This window comes from Trichomonas vaginalis, chromosome V (assembly GCF_026262505.1).
Source record: "Trichomonas vaginalis G3 chromosome V, whole genome shotgun sequence".
Taxonomy (NCBI): domain Eukaryota; phylum Parabasalia; order Trichomonadida; family Trichomonadidae; genus Trichomonas; species Trichomonas vaginalis.
This window is the reverse complement of record NC_067207.1, coordinates 19,985,029-20,001,652: the sequence shown is the minus strand read 5'-3', so window position 1 is coordinate 20,001,652 and position 16,624 is coordinate 19,985,029. Positions and strand designations below refer to the sequence as shown.

The 16,624-nt window shown below is 34.1% G+C and overlaps 9 protein-coding genes and 4 pseudogenes across 13 annotated transcripts, besides 1 other annotated feature; 10 read left to right on the top strand and 3 right to left on the bottom strand.

Moving 5' to 3' along the window:
- Positions 1-16,624: part of a mobile genetic element that runs on past both edges of the window.
- On the top strand, positions 711-1,565 carry TVAGG3_0368960 (protein of unknown function, DUF4106 family; the record flags this gene model as incomplete). Its single annotated transcript, XM_051231707.1, has 1 exon — positions 711-1,565. The coding sequence occupies one exon, from the start codon at positions 711-713 to the stop codon at positions 1,563-1,565; it is 855 nt and encodes a 284-aa protein (XP_051101437.1).
- Positions 1,989-2,604, top strand: TVAGG3_0368950 (annotated as a pseudogene). The gene has a single exon. A coding segment is annotated over exon 1 (616 nt).
- TVAGG3_0368940 lies at positions 2,896-3,384 on the bottom strand (annotated as a pseudogene). The gene has a single exon. A coding segment is annotated over exon 1 (489 nt).
- Positions 5,225-6,427, top strand: TVAGG3_0368930 (keratin-associated protein family; the record flags this gene model as incomplete). Its single annotated transcript, XM_051231706.1, has 1 exon — positions 5,225-6,427. The coding sequence occupies one exon, from the start codon at positions 5,225-5,227 to the stop codon at positions 6,425-6,427; it is 1,203 nt and encodes a 400-aa protein (XP_051101436.1).
- TVAGG3_0368920 (uncharacterized protein) lies at positions 7,043-7,182 on the top strand (the record flags this gene model as incomplete). Its single annotated transcript, XM_051231705.1, has 1 exon — positions 7,043-7,182. A coding segment is annotated over one exon (140 nt), but the record flags the coding sequence as incomplete, so codon positions are not given.
- Positions 7,713-8,378, top strand: TVAGG3_0368910 (uncharacterized protein; the record flags this gene model as incomplete). Its single annotated transcript, XM_051231704.1, has 1 exon — positions 7,713-8,378. One exon carries the CDS (start codon positions 7,713-7,715, stop codon positions 8,376-8,378), a length of 666 nt encoding a protein of 221 aa, XP_051101434.1.
- Positions 8,653-9,519, top strand: TVAGG3_0368900 (organellar and viral DNA polymerase type B; the record flags this gene model as incomplete). Its single annotated transcript, XM_051231703.1, has 1 exon — positions 8,653-9,519. The coding sequence occupies one exon, from the start codon at positions 8,653-8,655 to the stop codon at positions 9,517-9,519; it is 867 nt and encodes a 288-aa protein (XP_051101433.1).
- On the top strand, positions 9,683-10,294 carry TVAGG3_0368890 (organellar and viral DNA polymerase type B; the record flags this gene model as incomplete). Its single annotated transcript, XM_051231702.1, has 1 exon — positions 9,683-10,294. The coding sequence occupies one exon, from the start codon at positions 9,683-9,685 to the stop codon at positions 10,292-10,294; it is 612 nt and encodes a 203-aa protein (XP_051101432.1).
- TVAGG3_0368880 (uncharacterized protein) lies at positions 10,754-11,209 on the top strand (the record flags this gene model as incomplete). The annotated part of the gene is made up of 1 exon (XM_051231701.1): positions 10,754-11,209. The coding sequence occupies one exon, from the start codon at positions 10,754-10,756 to the stop codon at positions 11,207-11,209; it is 456 nt and encodes a 151-aa protein (XP_051101431.1).
- TVAGG3_0368870 (uncharacterized protein) lies at positions 11,506-11,797 on the bottom strand (the record flags this gene model as incomplete). The annotated part of the gene is made up of 1 exon (XM_051231700.1): positions 11,506-11,797. A coding segment is annotated over one exon (292 nt), but the record flags the coding sequence as incomplete, so codon positions are not given.
- On the top strand, positions 12,712-13,894 carry TVAGG3_0368860 (annotated as a pseudogene). Its single transcript has one exon. A coding segment is annotated over exon 1 (1,183 nt).
- Positions 13,930-15,077, top strand: TVAGG3_0368850 (annotated as a pseudogene). Its single transcript has one exon. A coding segment is annotated over exon 1 (1,148 nt).
- TVAGG3_0368840 (uncharacterized protein) lies at positions 15,744-16,601 on the bottom strand (the record flags this gene model as incomplete). The annotated part of the gene is made up of 1 exon (XM_001295016.2): positions 15,744-16,601. One exon carries the CDS (start codon positions 16,599-16,601, stop codon positions 15,744-15,746), a length of 858 nt encoding a protein of 285 aa, XP_001295017.2.

Below are 16,624 nucleotides of genomic sequence, written 5' to 3'. Positions count from 1 at the left end.
GACCAAACGCCACCAATTGACAATCTTGTAAGCAATCCTGCTGAGCCTTCAACTGTAAACGTCGATGGTAACATTCCACGAAGGTCATCTATTGACATCTTTGAGTCACTGAATTTAAATATTTTTTAAAGCAATCGTCATTATCTAACCATGCAATAGCTTTGAAGTTTTCATTCGAATATACATCTGCTTCATTAAATGTAAAACCTGACTTCTTTGCAGAGACGACTTTAAAATCTATTGAGTTTGTTTCAAAAATTATATGCTATGGTAACTTCTGAAGGTAATGGGTGTCCTTCTGCTATAAGTTGTTCTTTCAATACCATTTGAAGCTTTGTGTTAAAAACTTTCATGTCATCTCCTGTATCTAAGTTCACATACACAGCAACAGGGAAACTATCTTGCTTCTTTGTTTCATCATTATATCTCAAAACATTAAAGTTCTTCAATAATATTGTTCTTCCTGCTGGAATACTTCGAACCTGTCTGATTTCAATAGCTTTCTCACCTCCTACATACTCTACCCAGTGTCTTGGATATTCATAAGTATACTGACTTTCTTGAATTTTGGTAGGTTTCATCATAACGTGTTCATAGTATATATCTTTATACTCTTGTCAGTTAGACTCGGTGCTATGTTCTGAATATTTCTGACTTGCATTTTTAATGGAGATAAAATGAAGCATTTAATACATGACGTAGATGAAGACATGAATGAAACTACAGACAAACTTAACTCTTCTCTTATTCTTCCTTTCAGCAAAGATTATGAGTTCTGTTCAAATGGTGTGTATTTCTATTGTGGAAAGATGGGTTCAGGTAAGACATTTAACCTCATTCGTCATATACTCATAACAGAGCGTTTAGGAAACGACTCTTACTATGACCAAATCATTATATCAGCAACTTCAGACTCTATGGATTCAACAGCGAAAACATTCATGAGTAAAGTTCAAGCATCTGTCGTTAAAGTTCCAGATAGCGAACTTATTGAATTTCTTCAACGTTACATTCGACGTAAGAGAAAATATTATGCTATTGTAGAGTTCATACAGTCAGGAATGCAAAAGACTTCAGAAGAGATGGAAAGAATTATTGACAAACACCACTTACGTCAGTACTCAGGAGTTTACGATATGAAACGACTGACAAACTACATTCTATCAAAACTTTCAAAATACCCCTTCAAAAAATATCCTTCAAACACTCTGCTCGTTTGTGACGACTTCGCCGGAAAAGGTTTAGTGTCAAAGCCTGACTCACCATTAGCTAACATCATAACTAAAGTCAGACATTACCATTTAACTGTAGCAATACTTATGCAAACATGGAAGTTTTTAGCTTTAAACATAAAACGTCTCATAACTGACTTCGTTATCTTTCAAGGTTTCTCACGTTATGATATTGAACTCATTTGGAAACAGTCAGGTATAACATTACCTTTTGAAGAAATTTGGGAAGCATATAAGTCTCTCATCTCTCCTCGTTCATACCTTGAGATTCATATCATGACTAATACCATTAAAGTCAAAAATATTCCATGGGAACGACCAACATTGTTTTAAAGTTTAACCTTCAATTGACTGATGGTAAACAAATTCCATGCATCTTTGTCGCCATTTCTGTTAATATTTTTGCTGTCATTAATATCATCCACTTCCCCATCCGTTAGCTTTTGAGGATATGCGTTAGAATAGCTGTTCTTAAATGAAGGCTTTTCACCTTTGAGAGCATAAACTCTATAACTTTCTGCATACTTTATGTTTGAACCTCCTGGGCCATCATTGACATAAATTTTTATAGGCTTCCACCCTTTGTTCATGTTCCTGCTTCTTCCCTTTGCTCTTTTGTTCAGTAGTTCTACATCTTTATACACAGCTCCTGTCTCAGTGAATTCAACAATATTTTCATTCGTTAGCTTTACATTCAAACCCTTGTCGAGTATATTGTTCATTTCATACATATAAAAGGTTTTTATTCTATATGAAATGAGAAGCAAATCCATCTTAGCTGGTGCCGTTAATGTTCCAATTGAACCAACATCAAATGTTGACTCACGAACGACAAACAATATTGTCATAAAGAACTATAGTTCAGAGTGTTTGAAAGAAAAAGAACCAGAACTTAAGTCGGGACCTTCGGTCTTGGAGCATGGCGCCGTGAATTTAAACACAGCTTCAAACGCTAACGCTACATCAGATGTTAAGTTAGAGTATCCACCACTGGACCAAGTTCTTTCAAGAGAAGCCAACGACAACCCTTACACAAATGTTCAAACAAATCCATCAGATAACGTAGACCATTACCTTCTTCAGTTATACCAAACAATTTTACTCAAAGACGATAAGAAGCTTTTGACAAATCTTATAAGCAAGAACCAAATAATTCTAACAAAGGAGGACCTTGAAAATGTTATCTCACGAATAACAGGGAAACAATGTGTCATTGACTATCTCGACCCTGAAATCGAATGCTGTGGTCAAACGCCACCATTCATGAAAAATAGGTAACATCCGCATCATTGAAACACCAGGAACTACAGGAGTTGAGTTTAAGTATAAATATTAGAACGAGTATACAAAACTTTCAACAGAATATAAACTTTGTTTGAAATATGTTTTAGTAAATTAAAGCAGTCAGGAGGGCTCTTTTGACCCATCTTGGCGCTTTGCGCCGTCAGTCAAAAAAAATTTCAAGTTAGCAATTTGTAATATCTATCCAAAACTTCTTCAACAGTATCGAACTCATCTTCATAATGCAAACCTAATCTTATTGACTTGGTGCAGTTTTCACTAACACAATATTTTTCTGTTCTCTTGACTGACATAACTAATTCATTTGTTTCATCAAACAGCAACAACCAAAGTTCATGACCTAATACATAACATTCATACTTTATATTTTTAGCTCTGAGTTCTCTTGTAAGCTGTTGCATTTAATATTTTCTAAAAGTCAACTTCAACAGTCATTCGCACTGGTGCCTTCAGTTCTACAGGCTCTCCTTGAAAGTCAACAAGTCTGAATTGCATGTCTTTCAAATTATGAGACTAATGCGAACCCATTTACCTAAATGAGTTCTATGACAGGAACGTTTGGAATGAACATTGAATTTACTTCATAACAGAAGGATTTATATTCTACTGAACCTTTACTATTAACTCCTGAAATGCCTGTGACATTAGCTATTTTTGACTCAACGTACAAACAATTACCATAACATACGTATGGAACAGATTTCATCTCAATCGTTTTGTCAACACTTTTCAAAGGAAATGTCATATGGTATGCTCCCAGAAGCAATTGAACTCTATGACTCATTCGTGTTATCTTAAACTCCTTCGCATAACTGAACTTCAAAACTCCTGCAATAAGTTTAACATTCATTAAGTTTTCTTCGTTATCCTTGTTTATTGTAGTATTTATGAGAGCATTTAACACTCCAGCTAATGTTTCCATCTTATATTCTACATTATTGTGAAATCTTATTTCGTGCTTCTTTCCATCTATTTCAATCTCTATGAAATCTGTTTCATCTGTTATGACAAAAGTTGCGATAGTATTGAAGTCAACCATTCTGAATGCAAGCGCCTCATTCTGTAGACCTAAGTTTGTTTGTAGCTTTACTGTCCCGTATTCGTTTGGGTCTGTACTTTGCAAATAGAACAACATTTTATTCTCATTAAAATATGAGTATAGCTGCATATGCGTATGAAGCTGACAGAGCTAAACGTTTATATTTTGGTCAATACTCTCTCACACTTACTGACAAATATATTGTTATCACTGATGGAAATACTGAGAAATATATAACATGGAAGGACTATGAAAAGTTTGACCCTATTTTAACTCCATGTACTATGCCGTTTATAAAGGACGGTGAAATTATTGAAAAAGATAATACAACCGTATATAGGTCTGTTTATGAAGCATTAGAATATATGTTGAATCATAACCCAAAAAGATTTGACCCAAGCACTACACCATGTGCAATGCCTTTTATTAAGGACGGTGAAATCGTAAGAGTTCCGGATTCAACGGTTTACACAGCTGTTCAAAACAGTTTACAAAACATTTTAGCGAATATCTTTAATTCAGAAACTACAGAAATAAAATTACCGTATATAACAGATGCTAAAGAAATTAAATCAAAAACGACAACATTATTTACGTCACTTAATGATTTAATGACTTATATCATTAATATTCCTGCACCAACTACAGCATTTGATCCAAACTCGACGGTTTGCAGTGTACCTTTCATAAATGACAGTTCATTAATTGCTTTAAGGGATTCGACAGTAAATGAATCATTAAAGGCGTCATTAATGAAGATCATTGATTTTAATTCATTCATGAATACATATAATTCATTCATTAATGTTTCATATGCTTCTAAAGAAGGTGAGCCAAAAACTATCGATAAAGCGGTGTATGAAATAAAAGCATCAACGACGAAATTGAATTCGTTAACTTTTGACGGTGATAGTTTCGTTAATGACATAACATCGGGGAAAACAATTTTAACGAAAGAATACTTAAAATCTCATGTTAGTGAGTTCGTTGAAATTGAAAAAGAAGGTGGAATTAAGTTCGATCCACTGAATTTCATTTTCAGCTTAGCGAATGCGGGTGTTAGTTTCGCTGAATGGACAACTATACAGAGTGAAATAAATGCAATATGGACGTTTTTGGGGTCAAAAGCGGGAATGGGTGAGCTTGTAAATGCTGCAAGAACATTAGGTGAAACAGGAAATTTTGTAGATGGTTTTAAAAGACTTGTTTCAAATGTTTTAACAAACACAAAGAAATTATTTAGATATACCATACATAACGGACGGATTTTCGAACAGATAGCAACAAACTCTCCGGTTATGGCTGCGTTGATGATGGTTAGAGATATAAAACCACGTAACGACGGGAACGAAGAACATGAACAACAGGATACTGGTCGGGTTATTCGAGACATTAAAAACGTGTATCCTGAAGTTATTGATTTATTTAGAGGAGTTAATGATTCAATTTCAAAACATTCTATAACCCTCGATGAAGAGAATAAATTAACAGATTATATATTCGTCATTATTGCAGAACTAATGAAGAGAATAAATGAAAAAGAATTGGTGATATCATTAATGTCAGCGATGTAATGATGAAAAGAAATTTTGACTCATTATTTACAAAACCGAAAACAGAATATAGTCTTTATGACGTAATTACCGAATTAATGAAAAAGATTAATGATAATAAGAGTTCTGGCGGAAGAGTTGAATTAGAAGTGAATGATGTTAATGAGAAATTAGCCGAAAAAGCAGACAAAAATGAGCTTTTAGCTCTGAGTGATAAAGTCAAGAACCACGTTCATTATATAACTTCAGACGAACAGATTATAACGGACTACCATGGATATTTAACACGAAGTGATGAAGCGAAGACAAAAAATGTTAATGAAAGAAGATATAAATACATTTGTGCTAAAGGTTATGACATAAGCTGTACTGTACAGTATGATGTAGCTAAAGCACCAGAAGCATTTGGTTATACCGGTGAAATTTATGCCTCTACTTTCAATGTTAACGGTGTATTAGTTGAACCAAGATTTACTTTGAGAGTTAAGGCAAAAATAACGTTTGAAGATGCTATTAAAAGTAAAGCTGACAAAGTTGAACTCGAAGCAATGAACAAAGTTTTGAAATCTCATAAACACAATATCTCCGATATAAATGAACTTCAAGCTACATTAAATAGTAAAGCTGACAAGAACCATACACATAAATCCTTCACTACTGTTAGAGCAGACGACATAATATTGAACTATACCCTTGGTTCAAGTGCACCTTTAGAGAATCCGAGTACAAGCGTAAAAGATACACTAAACTCCTTAAATAGTAAATGTATGAACATTGAAGGTCATGTCAGAAACTTTGAAGCATATGAACTACCAGCAATGTTAGATAAGAAAGCAGACAAAACAGAGCTTCAAACATTAAAGACTGAAATACTTCAAACATTATATCCTATAGGCTCTATTTATACGTCAATGAACTCAACAAATCCAGCAACAGTTTTAGGTTTTGGTACGTGGCAGCAGATTGTAGATAAATTCTTATACTGTGCTAACTTTTCAAAGCAAACAGGAGGTTCGAAGAAAATTAAAGAAGCAAACCTTCCACCGCACACTCATACAGGAACTACAAACTTTTCTGGCGACCATAGCCACTCATTAAGAGACCACCCATTATACAACTCGGAGTATGAAGCTGGCCATGACGTTTTATCTCCATCTTATAACAATTCAGCAAAAAAGATTTTTCGACCAACTGAACCAGGAGGAAATCATTCACACACTTTCACAACAAATCCAACAGGCTCGGGTGAAGATTATATGCCACCATTTATGACTGTATTCGCATGGTATAGAGTTCAATGAACGCGCTTGAGCCTAGAATAAAATCTTTAACTTTACATAAATGAGCTTGAAAGAAGTATTCGAACAACATCCATGGAGGTCATTTAAGAAGTTCAATGAAGCTGCAAAGAGTTGGGGATTTACTAACAGAGCTGAAGTGAAAAGGTTCTTTGACAAAAATGTTGTACATCAAACAAAAATAAACCCTTACGACTACTTTTTACCAATTTACTCCAACACTCCTGACGCATACCAATTTGACACTCTCATTCAAAGCAGAAAAGGAGGACATAAACCATTCCTCATCTTCATTAATGTTAACACTCGCAAAGCTTTTGCGTATATAATGAGAAATAAAGGAACTCGTGAAGTGTTAAGAGTTTTACAAAAGTTTGTAGCAGAACATAGCCCAAGTACTTTAACATCAGACCAAGACAGTGCATACCTCAGCAACGAAATCACAGAATTTCTCATTAAGCATAACATAACTCACTACACTACTGAAGACCATAACCATAATATTTTAGGTATCATTAATCGCTTCATAAGAACGCTCAGAGATTTAAATCAAGAGTGAGACTTTACCGAAGAAACAATGAAACATTTTCTCGAAGTATATAATTCCTCAACAAATTCTACAACAGGACATACACCAAATTCAATGACACAACAACAAGAAGAAAAGTATATACAAAGAAACGAAGCCAAACACAAAATATCAGAAATTCAACACAATTTACCCTCATTCCTGGTACAAAAGTTCGTGTAGTTCTTGACGACAAACCGTTGACAAAGAAACGTTTAAGGTTAAGTAGAAACTATTATATCGTAGACTCTACGCAAGGTAATGGATATCTTATAAAAGCTGCCGACGACTCTATTGCGTTTTACCCTCGTCACAAATTAGTTGAAAGTAGTAATGGCAAACTTGCTGAAACCATTGACGAAGCAAAGCGAGGAGTGGTTATTGAAATACTTGGCTATAACATAAACGATGACACTTATAAAGTAAGATATGAAGGAGGCGTTGAAGATGTTATACCATCTAAGAACTTGAGAGAGTCGAAGCCAACACATCTGGGACCATTAGAGCGGGAGTACTGGAAAGACAAAAATAAACCAGAAAGAATAAGAAAATTCTTCTAAACTTTTTCATTAGATGTAAATCAGACATGAATAATGTTTAGGGTAGATGGTTAGATCTAACCTCATTTCTACCCTCACGAATTTTCATGAATTCCTTAAGATAGAAAAATAACGCTAATTTTTTCTAACAAATTTTTTTATTTTGTATGTAAGAACAGAAATGTCAGTCGAAGCAAAAGCATTCACGAACAAATCTAATGGCGAAACATTCACAAAAGGCACTTATAACGGTATTGAAGTCTTACGTAGAGACAAGGATGGTTACATTAATGCAACAAAGATGGCAAGAGAAGCGGGAAGGTTAAACCATTTAAACAGATTTCTCAATAGTACTAAAATGCAGGAAATTCTTGAGTTTTGGATGAACGAATACGGTCAAGCCAAAAGTGGCTCGACCTCAAAACAAGCATTTTATGAGCTTACTAAGGGCGTTATAAATGAATTCAAAGGTATTTACATACATCCTGACCTCGTTCATTTTGTTGCTGAATGGTGCTCTGTAAAGTATGCATTTTATGTCAAAGATATTATGGACTCCATAGACAAGAAAGTTCATGAGAAATTAGATGAAGAAGAACTTGAAGATACAGTAGAGAATGCAAAACATTTGTTTGAAGAAGAAGTTAGGAAAATGCATGAAAAACAATTAGAACATGAACGTGAGATGTGTTATGGTTATAGAGATTCTCCATACGAACTAGACCAATGGGAACAAGAAGATTTAAAGAGAGAATTTAGAGAATATGAACTCGCTAAGATAGCATTAGAAGCTGCAGAAAAGAAGTTAAAAGTTTGGGGTCGTTTTGTACAAAAACATTGTGAGTAAATGAACCATTTCTTTTGTCATAAACGACCAAAAATAATGTTTAGGGTAGAAGGTTAGATCTAACCTCATTTCTACCCTCATTTCTACCCTAGCCGCTTTGCGGCTCTGACCTTTGGGTCTCATGAATTTTCATGAATTTCCTTAAGATAGAAAAATAACGCTAATTTTTTTCTAAGAAAAATTTTTATTTTGTATAAAAGATATGATTTCAACAATCGGCACAACAACAATTCAAACAACTTCACCAAACTCGTTAGTCATGAATCCAACATCTATGTTAGTAGAGATGAAAAGCTTCATTCCTTCTTCATATAGTTTTGTAACAGAAATACAAAGAATAAAGCAAGAACTTTTAACAAGTAATTTAGACTGTACCGCACAGGATGAAGAAAATGAACAGTATCTTTATGAAATGCAGGACATTATTGACCATTTACCCAAATTGCCTGAAATTCAGCAGCAAAAACTAACTATTCCTGAATTCGATGAAATTGAAGTGAAACCAACTGACTCAGTAGAAATAAAGAAGTTCATATGTAAAGTAAACTATGAGTTTCTAGGATATCATTGCAACCATAAAGTTATGGACAAAGATTGCGACATGGTATATAAGAACATCTCTGACATATATAAATCGGGGGAGTTTAAGACATACGACAACTTTGTTTCATTAGTTGCAAAATGTGTATGGCAGATAAGAGATAAAGATAGAAGAGGTAAGGTATGGAATGAACAGATAAAACCAACTGCTTCAGATTTAAAGAAAACCATTGACGCCTTAGTTGTTCTAGCTGGTTTTATTTCAATGTATAACGCAAAAACGATGCCGCAATGTTCAAAATGTAAGGCAGCAATGAGGAAATATAACTACTCCGTCAAAGAGATAGAAAGAATGCGAAACGACTATGCAGACTTAAAGAAAGAAGCAGAAAAACCAGCAGAAGATAAAATGGACATGTTAGAATTTCTGAACAAAAACTATCCAACTGCTGACGATTTCCTTCTATCTGACGTCAAGAAGAAGTATAAAGAAACCTTCGGCATTGTTAAAACATTCGATATATTAACTGAAGAAATAGAAGCTACAAAACTGTTTAGAATCTCACGAATTCATAACGTTTACCATGTAAAACAGTTATAAATAATGAGGGTAGAAATGAGGGTAGAAATGAGGTTAGATCTAACCTTCTACCCTAAACATTATTTTTGCTGAAAAATGACCAAATTTCATGAATTTCATTAGTTAGAAAAATAACGCTAATTTTTTTCTAAGAAAATTTTTTATCTTGTATGTAAAGACAGTAATGTCAAACATTGAGTTTGAAACAGTTAGAAAGATAGACAATGACACCAAAGTGGTTAGAATTGGTGATTTAAACGTAAGATACTGTAAGAAATACAACAAATATTCTTTGTCAGACATTATATCTCCATCTGAAAAGAAAACAAACCACTGGGTTAGAAATGCTTCAACTCAGAAAATTTTGACAAGAAATCCTGAGCTTATGATATCGGTAAGATTCTATGGAACTACAGCATATCTCATTGACAAAAGTCTTATACCAATAGTTTTGTTATGGTTAGACCCAGTTGTTGGATATAACTTCATAACTTATGGTTCATTCGATACGGAACGTTGCAGTGAAGGCTTACTTTACATCGTTCAGAAATCGAAGGACTTCAATACAAAGAGATATAAGATAGGAAGAACATATAATATAACTCAAAGATATGACTCTACAGTCAATAGAGTCAAGGTTGTGTTTGTTAATGATATGAGAGCTGCTGAAACAGAACTGCTTGAAGTTTTTGAGAAAATGTATGGTGCTCCCACGAAAGGTAAAGAAACGTTTGAAGTAGATGAGATAGATAAAGCTATAAAATTATTTGACGAAGTTGCTGAAAAATACATGTAAAGCGTTTATTTTTGGTCTTTTGTAAAAGTCAGAAAATAACGCTAATTTTTTTCTAACAATTTTTTTATTTTGTATGTAAAGACAGTAATGTCAACATTAGAGAACACAACAACAGTTATAGTCCATGAAGCTATAAATGAAGAATATGAATACATACAATATAACAAACAACTTCGCCTCATTCGTTCGGTCAAAGACGATATGTACCAAATGCAAAGTATAATGAACGCTCTTCGTTCTACAAAGCAAGCATATCATTGGTTTGAAAACCAACAGACAAAAGAACTTTTAGAAGAATTTCCTCATATGATTGCTTCCCTCGGAAAACCGGGGGAAGAGATTCCGTACGAAAATCGCAAGAATTTGGCACCTGGTTTGAAAGGTTATTATGTTCATAGACTTTTAGTAAATGCTGTAGCAATGTGGGCTTCACCTCGTTATGCTTGTTATATTTTCATGATGTTAGATGAACTATATAAAGCAGAACGTGGAGAGATGGAAAAGAAACTTCAAGCAAAAGATGAAGTCATTGAATCCAAAGACAAAAGCATACAGAAAAGAATACCACGTTCGGTACCAAAAGGAAAGGAAAAGAGTTATAAGTATATGATATATACTGAAGAGTTGGAGAAAGAAGAAGATAAAGATATGGTTATGTTGCATTTAGTGAGAAGAAACAACAAGAGCTTTTATGACTTAGCTAAAATATATAAATCTGACAGAAACTGGTTCTATCGTGAAAACTTACCGATTTCAATGACACCGAATGAACAAATAAAGGAAATTGTCAAAAATACTCTTCCTCAAACACACTATGACATCAAAGGTTGCACAATACTTACATTCAAAGAAGACTTAACATTACTGAAGGAAAAAATAACAGAATATTTCGATATCTTCAAAGAGGAAGAATGAAGTCACGACAACATTAACGAAGAAGTCACGACAACATTAACGAAGAGAGAATGAGGTGAAAAAAGAGGTGAAAAAACGGGTGAGATCTCACCTCTTCACCAAAAATATATTTTTGCTTAAATAGCTTCAGGGTCTATTTCTTCAACCATTTCACTTCCTTCGCAATGTCAATAGAAGCTTCTTCAACCTTTGGTAAGAATTTCTGTATAACATCTTTGTTCGTTATTGTCTTCAGAGATGAAGGATAATATTTCACATTTGTTTCACCTTCTTATATTCTTTCTGTTCGGAAAGATTTAAAGCAATACTGAAGAAGTCAATGTTAGAGTTCTTTATAACAGTATAATGAGTATCTTTGACATTCACGAAGAAACTCTTTTGTTTCAAAACTACTGCTAACTCTTGTGAAGTATAACGTTTGCGGTCAATGACGATAGCTAATGGTCTGACATACTGACCAAACTTAGATTCTTTCACAAACTTCTTGTTAAAGATAACATTAACATTTGAAGCATTATTGAACTCATTCTTGATGGCAGTAGCGAGAGCATTGTATGAAAAGAACTTGCAATCTTGCATGTGTTTCATTAAAATAAAAAGTTTGAAATATTTTAAAACTAACCTTAAAAAATCTAAGCTAATTTTTTTCTAAGAAAATTTTTTATTTCCTACTAAAGATGTATCGGAAGTTGTCTAAGTTAGAACACTCGGAAATAAAACAACTTCTAACAGAAGCTAACATAGAAGTAGCAAAACATTACGCAACAAACAAAAAAGCACTCGCTGACATCCTCAATGACTACAATGGTGCTATAAGTTATGATAGAATTCATGAGTTCATAAAGCCGCAACGCGGCGAGGACGAAGTCCATGCAAGAGCATTTCCTTTAAATGACGTTGCTATTGACTTATATCATAGACGTTCAGTACCTCATGAAGTAAGAAGAGAAATGTTTGACATAACAAATGCAAACGTTGGTGAAACAAGAAGAAGAGACGACACACTGAAACAACAGAGAGGAGAGATGTTTAAGAGCGCTATAGAACAAGTTCGCAAAGCTAACGATGTCATTCGTTCCATTGACGACAAACCAAAAGAAGGTGAGAGATGGTTAAAGAAAGATGAAGAGAATAGGAAGAGGAATGTGAAGTCAGGCAATAGACTCATTGACTTTAACATCGAAGCTTTAGATGAACCAAACAGAGACTACTTACACAAACATTTCGGTAAGGTTTTCATGAGACTCTTAGAGAAGATTAAAATAAACTCACAAAAAAGATGGATGGTATGTTATAAACTTGGTGGAAAGTATGAATGTTCTACGTTAAACCTCAATAATATTGGAACATTACTACATCAGCTCTTGAAGGAGAACTTTATATCAGAGATAGAAGCAAACGCTGCAGGTATTGTTGAAATGCACTATGACTTCTTCTTGACAAACATAAAGAATCTTACTGAAATAAAGATGTATGATTTAACTGAATATGAAGGCTTAACGATGTCAGATGTTAAGAAAGGAAAGCCACAGAAGCGACCATATAGAGATGAAAGCACACTGACAGAAAGACAGAAAAGATTATTGAACAGACTTAAACAAACAGGAGATAAACAAGATATAGATGACTTCTGGAATGAAATCCTTGGTGAAAAGAAGTTTTATAAGAAGAGAAGCGGTCAGTTCTGGAAGTATCTTTGCACATTACCTATAAATCTTGAACGCTACCAAATCTTCAATGAACTGAACAAAAGAACTGCAGCACTTATGACAGAAGACAATTGTTTCGTTTATGCTTGCATTCAGGCTGGAGTAAATGAAGAAACTATTGACCACATGAGAGAAGTCATTCGTGTTAGAGACTTTCCTCAAAGTAAAGTACAAGAAATTTCTGACGCAACAGGTATAGCATTTAATGTTACCATTGGTTATTTCGACAACTCCAAAGATAACAGAATAATTCACTACATACCAAAAGAATGTGAAACTGTTAGAACTATTGACTTACTTCTTGTTGAAGACCACTACATGCTAAACGAAAGATTACCTATGACAACATATTTCATTCGCAACTATATAGAAATCTTGAAGGAGTTTGGTGGAATGAACATTAAGAAACAGATGAAGATTTATACAAAGAGAGAAGATAAATATGTAGTTCGTTATGATAGAACAACACCGTTATGGGATGTTATGAAAACATTATGGGAGTGCAAATATTTCGAACCTATTTCTTATGGAGAACTTTTCACATATACGACTGACTTATATAAACAGAACCTTGCACCATTTAAAGACTTTCATATGCTCCAAAGTATTGTGTACAACTGAAGAAGAAAGCAGAGTCAAAAGAAGTAAATAAAAATAAGTGCAAGTTCATTCCTGAGCACGTTTTCTTTGCTGACTTTGAGTGTAGCACAGACGGCTTTCATAAAGCTTTTAACATCTGTTATGACAGTGAAGATGGTTCAGTGAGTGAAAGCATTTGGGGTCAGAACTGTGCAACAGAATTTTTGGAACGACTTCCTGACAAGAGTTTTATATTTCCATAACCTCAGTTATGATATAAACTTCATCTTAAGACACATGACAGAAGTGAAAGGAACTCCCATCATTAAAGGTTCACGAACAATGCAAATAACTGGCTTATATAAAGGAAGGGCAATTATTATAAAAGACTCTTACAGTGTTATAAATAAGAAGCTTAAACTATTTCCTGCTATGTTTAACTTACAAACAGGACCGAAAGAAGTATTTCCATATAACTACTACAGCAGTGTTTTGTTAGCAAATGACAACAGAACTGGTGTCATTTCTGAAGCATGTAAGTTTATCCGGGATGCAGATACATTCATGAAAAACATAGATTCCATCAAAGGTTGCAGAATAGATGAAACCACTTCGACTTAGAAAAGTATAGCACATTTTATTGCAAACAAGATGTAAGAATTTTAAGAGAAGGTTTTGTTAAGTTCCGCAATGACATATTGAAAGAATTTGATTTAAACGTTTATGACTACGTTAGTATTTGTTCAATTGCTAACAAATTGTTTGAGAACAGAGTGTACTTCCCGAATGGAAATTTATATGACCTCTCAAATAAACCAAGAGAATTTATTTCACGCTGTATTCAAGGTGGAAGATGTATGCTGTCAGATAACATGAAACAAAAGAGCGAAAAGAAACTCATTGCTGACTTCGACGCTGTTTCATTATATCCATCAGCTATAGCAAGACTTTATACTTTAGAAGGTATTCCAAAGTATGAAGAAAGAAATGTTAAGCACAGAGTATCTCATGAGACATTTATTCGATGACGACCAAAAGGAACCCATTGGTGAAAAGTTTATGTCTGGCTTCTTTGTTCTCATTAAGATAACAGAGATTGGAATACATAGACACTTTCCTTTAATAGTTTGTGACCCTGAACTAAATCCAGAACTTAACGTTCCCAGAAGTTCAAACACTTGCTGTTTAATGTATGTTGACCATATAACATTACAAGACCTCATAAAATATCAAGGTGTCAAATGTGAAGTGTTGCAAGGATACTATTACGATGGAAACAGAGATATTAGAATAAGAGATGAAGTAAAGAAGTTGTTTGAGTTAAGGTTAAAGTATAAGAAAGAAGGAAATCCTTTGCAAGAAAATATAAAGCTCATTCTGAACAGTATTTATGGCAAAACTATTCTATCTCCTATTGAGTCAAAAATAACCATAGTAAATGACAAAGATGCTATAAGATATGCCATCAGAAACTACAACCATATAGTGAAGTTCGAAGGTTTGGATGGTTCAGATAAAACTATTTTCAAGCTAACGAAAAGCATTTGCAGACACTTTAACTTCTGTCCACTTGGTGTTAACATTCTGTCTATGTCGAAGAGAATAATGTGTGAAGTATTCTGTACTGCTGAAGATATGGGTCTTCAAATATTTTACCAGGACTGCGATAGCATGCATATTTTCAATGAAGACATCCCACTGTTAGCTCAGAATTTAAGAAGAGATACGGTAGAGAACTTATTGGTAAAACATTAGGTCAGTTCCATTCTGACTTCGCAGAAATAACACCTGGAAAACAAAGTTTAGCATACAAGTCAATATTTTGTGGAAAGAAGACTTACATAGACTTACTCACGAATGATTTAAATGAAGTTGCATTTCATGCACGTTGTAAAGGTGTAAAACAAGACGTTCTTGCTTTAACAGCTAATGAAATGTTTCCTGAAGCTATACAATGCTATTACAATGAAGATAAGAACATTCACATACCTGTTGGAACATATGACAAAGACTCTGAGTTCAGTTTAATGAAACTTTACAAAGCACTTTATGACGGTCAAGAGATTGGATTTGACTTATGTAAGTCTTCTAGTCCTTGCTTTGAAGAGAAGTTTAACTTCTCAATAACGACTAAAACAAGCTTTATTCGTAAGTTAAAGTTCTGAGGTCATTTATTTTTGTCAGCAATGAGGTCATTCGTGATAAAAATAAGCCGCTAGCGGCAAGGGCGAAGCCCATGTGGTCATTTACAATACTGCGATGGTAGAGTTTAAGAGTTGTGCTTCAATGTAGAGACAGTCCTTATGGTCTGGAGGTAAGAACACTGGGCAGTTATGGTCATGAGTGGAGAACATGTCTATCCAAAACTCACGATTGAAGCCAGTTAATTTATAGTATTTAGGGTTAGGAAGTGGTGAAGTTCTTGTATGACCAATGAACTCATTTTCAACTCCCTTACTTAAGTTTGAATATAATATAGCTTGCTTTCTATCCCAAATGCCAGGTGTTACAATCTTTGAAAATTCATTTTTCCTCGGAAGCATTGCATCATAATTGAAAACATTCTTGAAATCATCACTTGGTTCAGAGATTTGAAATCTTATACGTAATGGATTTTCTTTCTCTTTAGCGACTTCATTGAATGGTGAGAATACAACAAACTGACAGTCATGTGTTCCATCTTCATTTTCATTAAATTCATAATGAAAGTCTATAAGTTGTGGCTGACTACCTTCTTCTTTCAGTTGTGCAAGAAACTCACGTAAAGGCTGTAAAGTTTGTACTTCAATGTTGAACTTTTTCTCGAACATCTCATTAAATGAAATCATACATTGCAACAATGTTGTATCGTCTTTAAAGTATTTGTATATGTGAATGTTTTGGGCGCTTAAAGACTGTTCGTCATTTTCTATCTCGACTTGAAGTATAAAGTCAACCTTTCTGAAAGCACGTGTTATATACATAGATGTTATGCCAATGTACTTCTCTTCATTTATGTTCACAATCCAGTCTGTTGGAAACTTAAACGTTACTCTGTTCCCCTTTATTTTGACGTCAGGGTTTTCACTACTGAACGCAACAGATAAAGGTATTTGTCTATACATTTAGTTCCGATAAAAATAACACA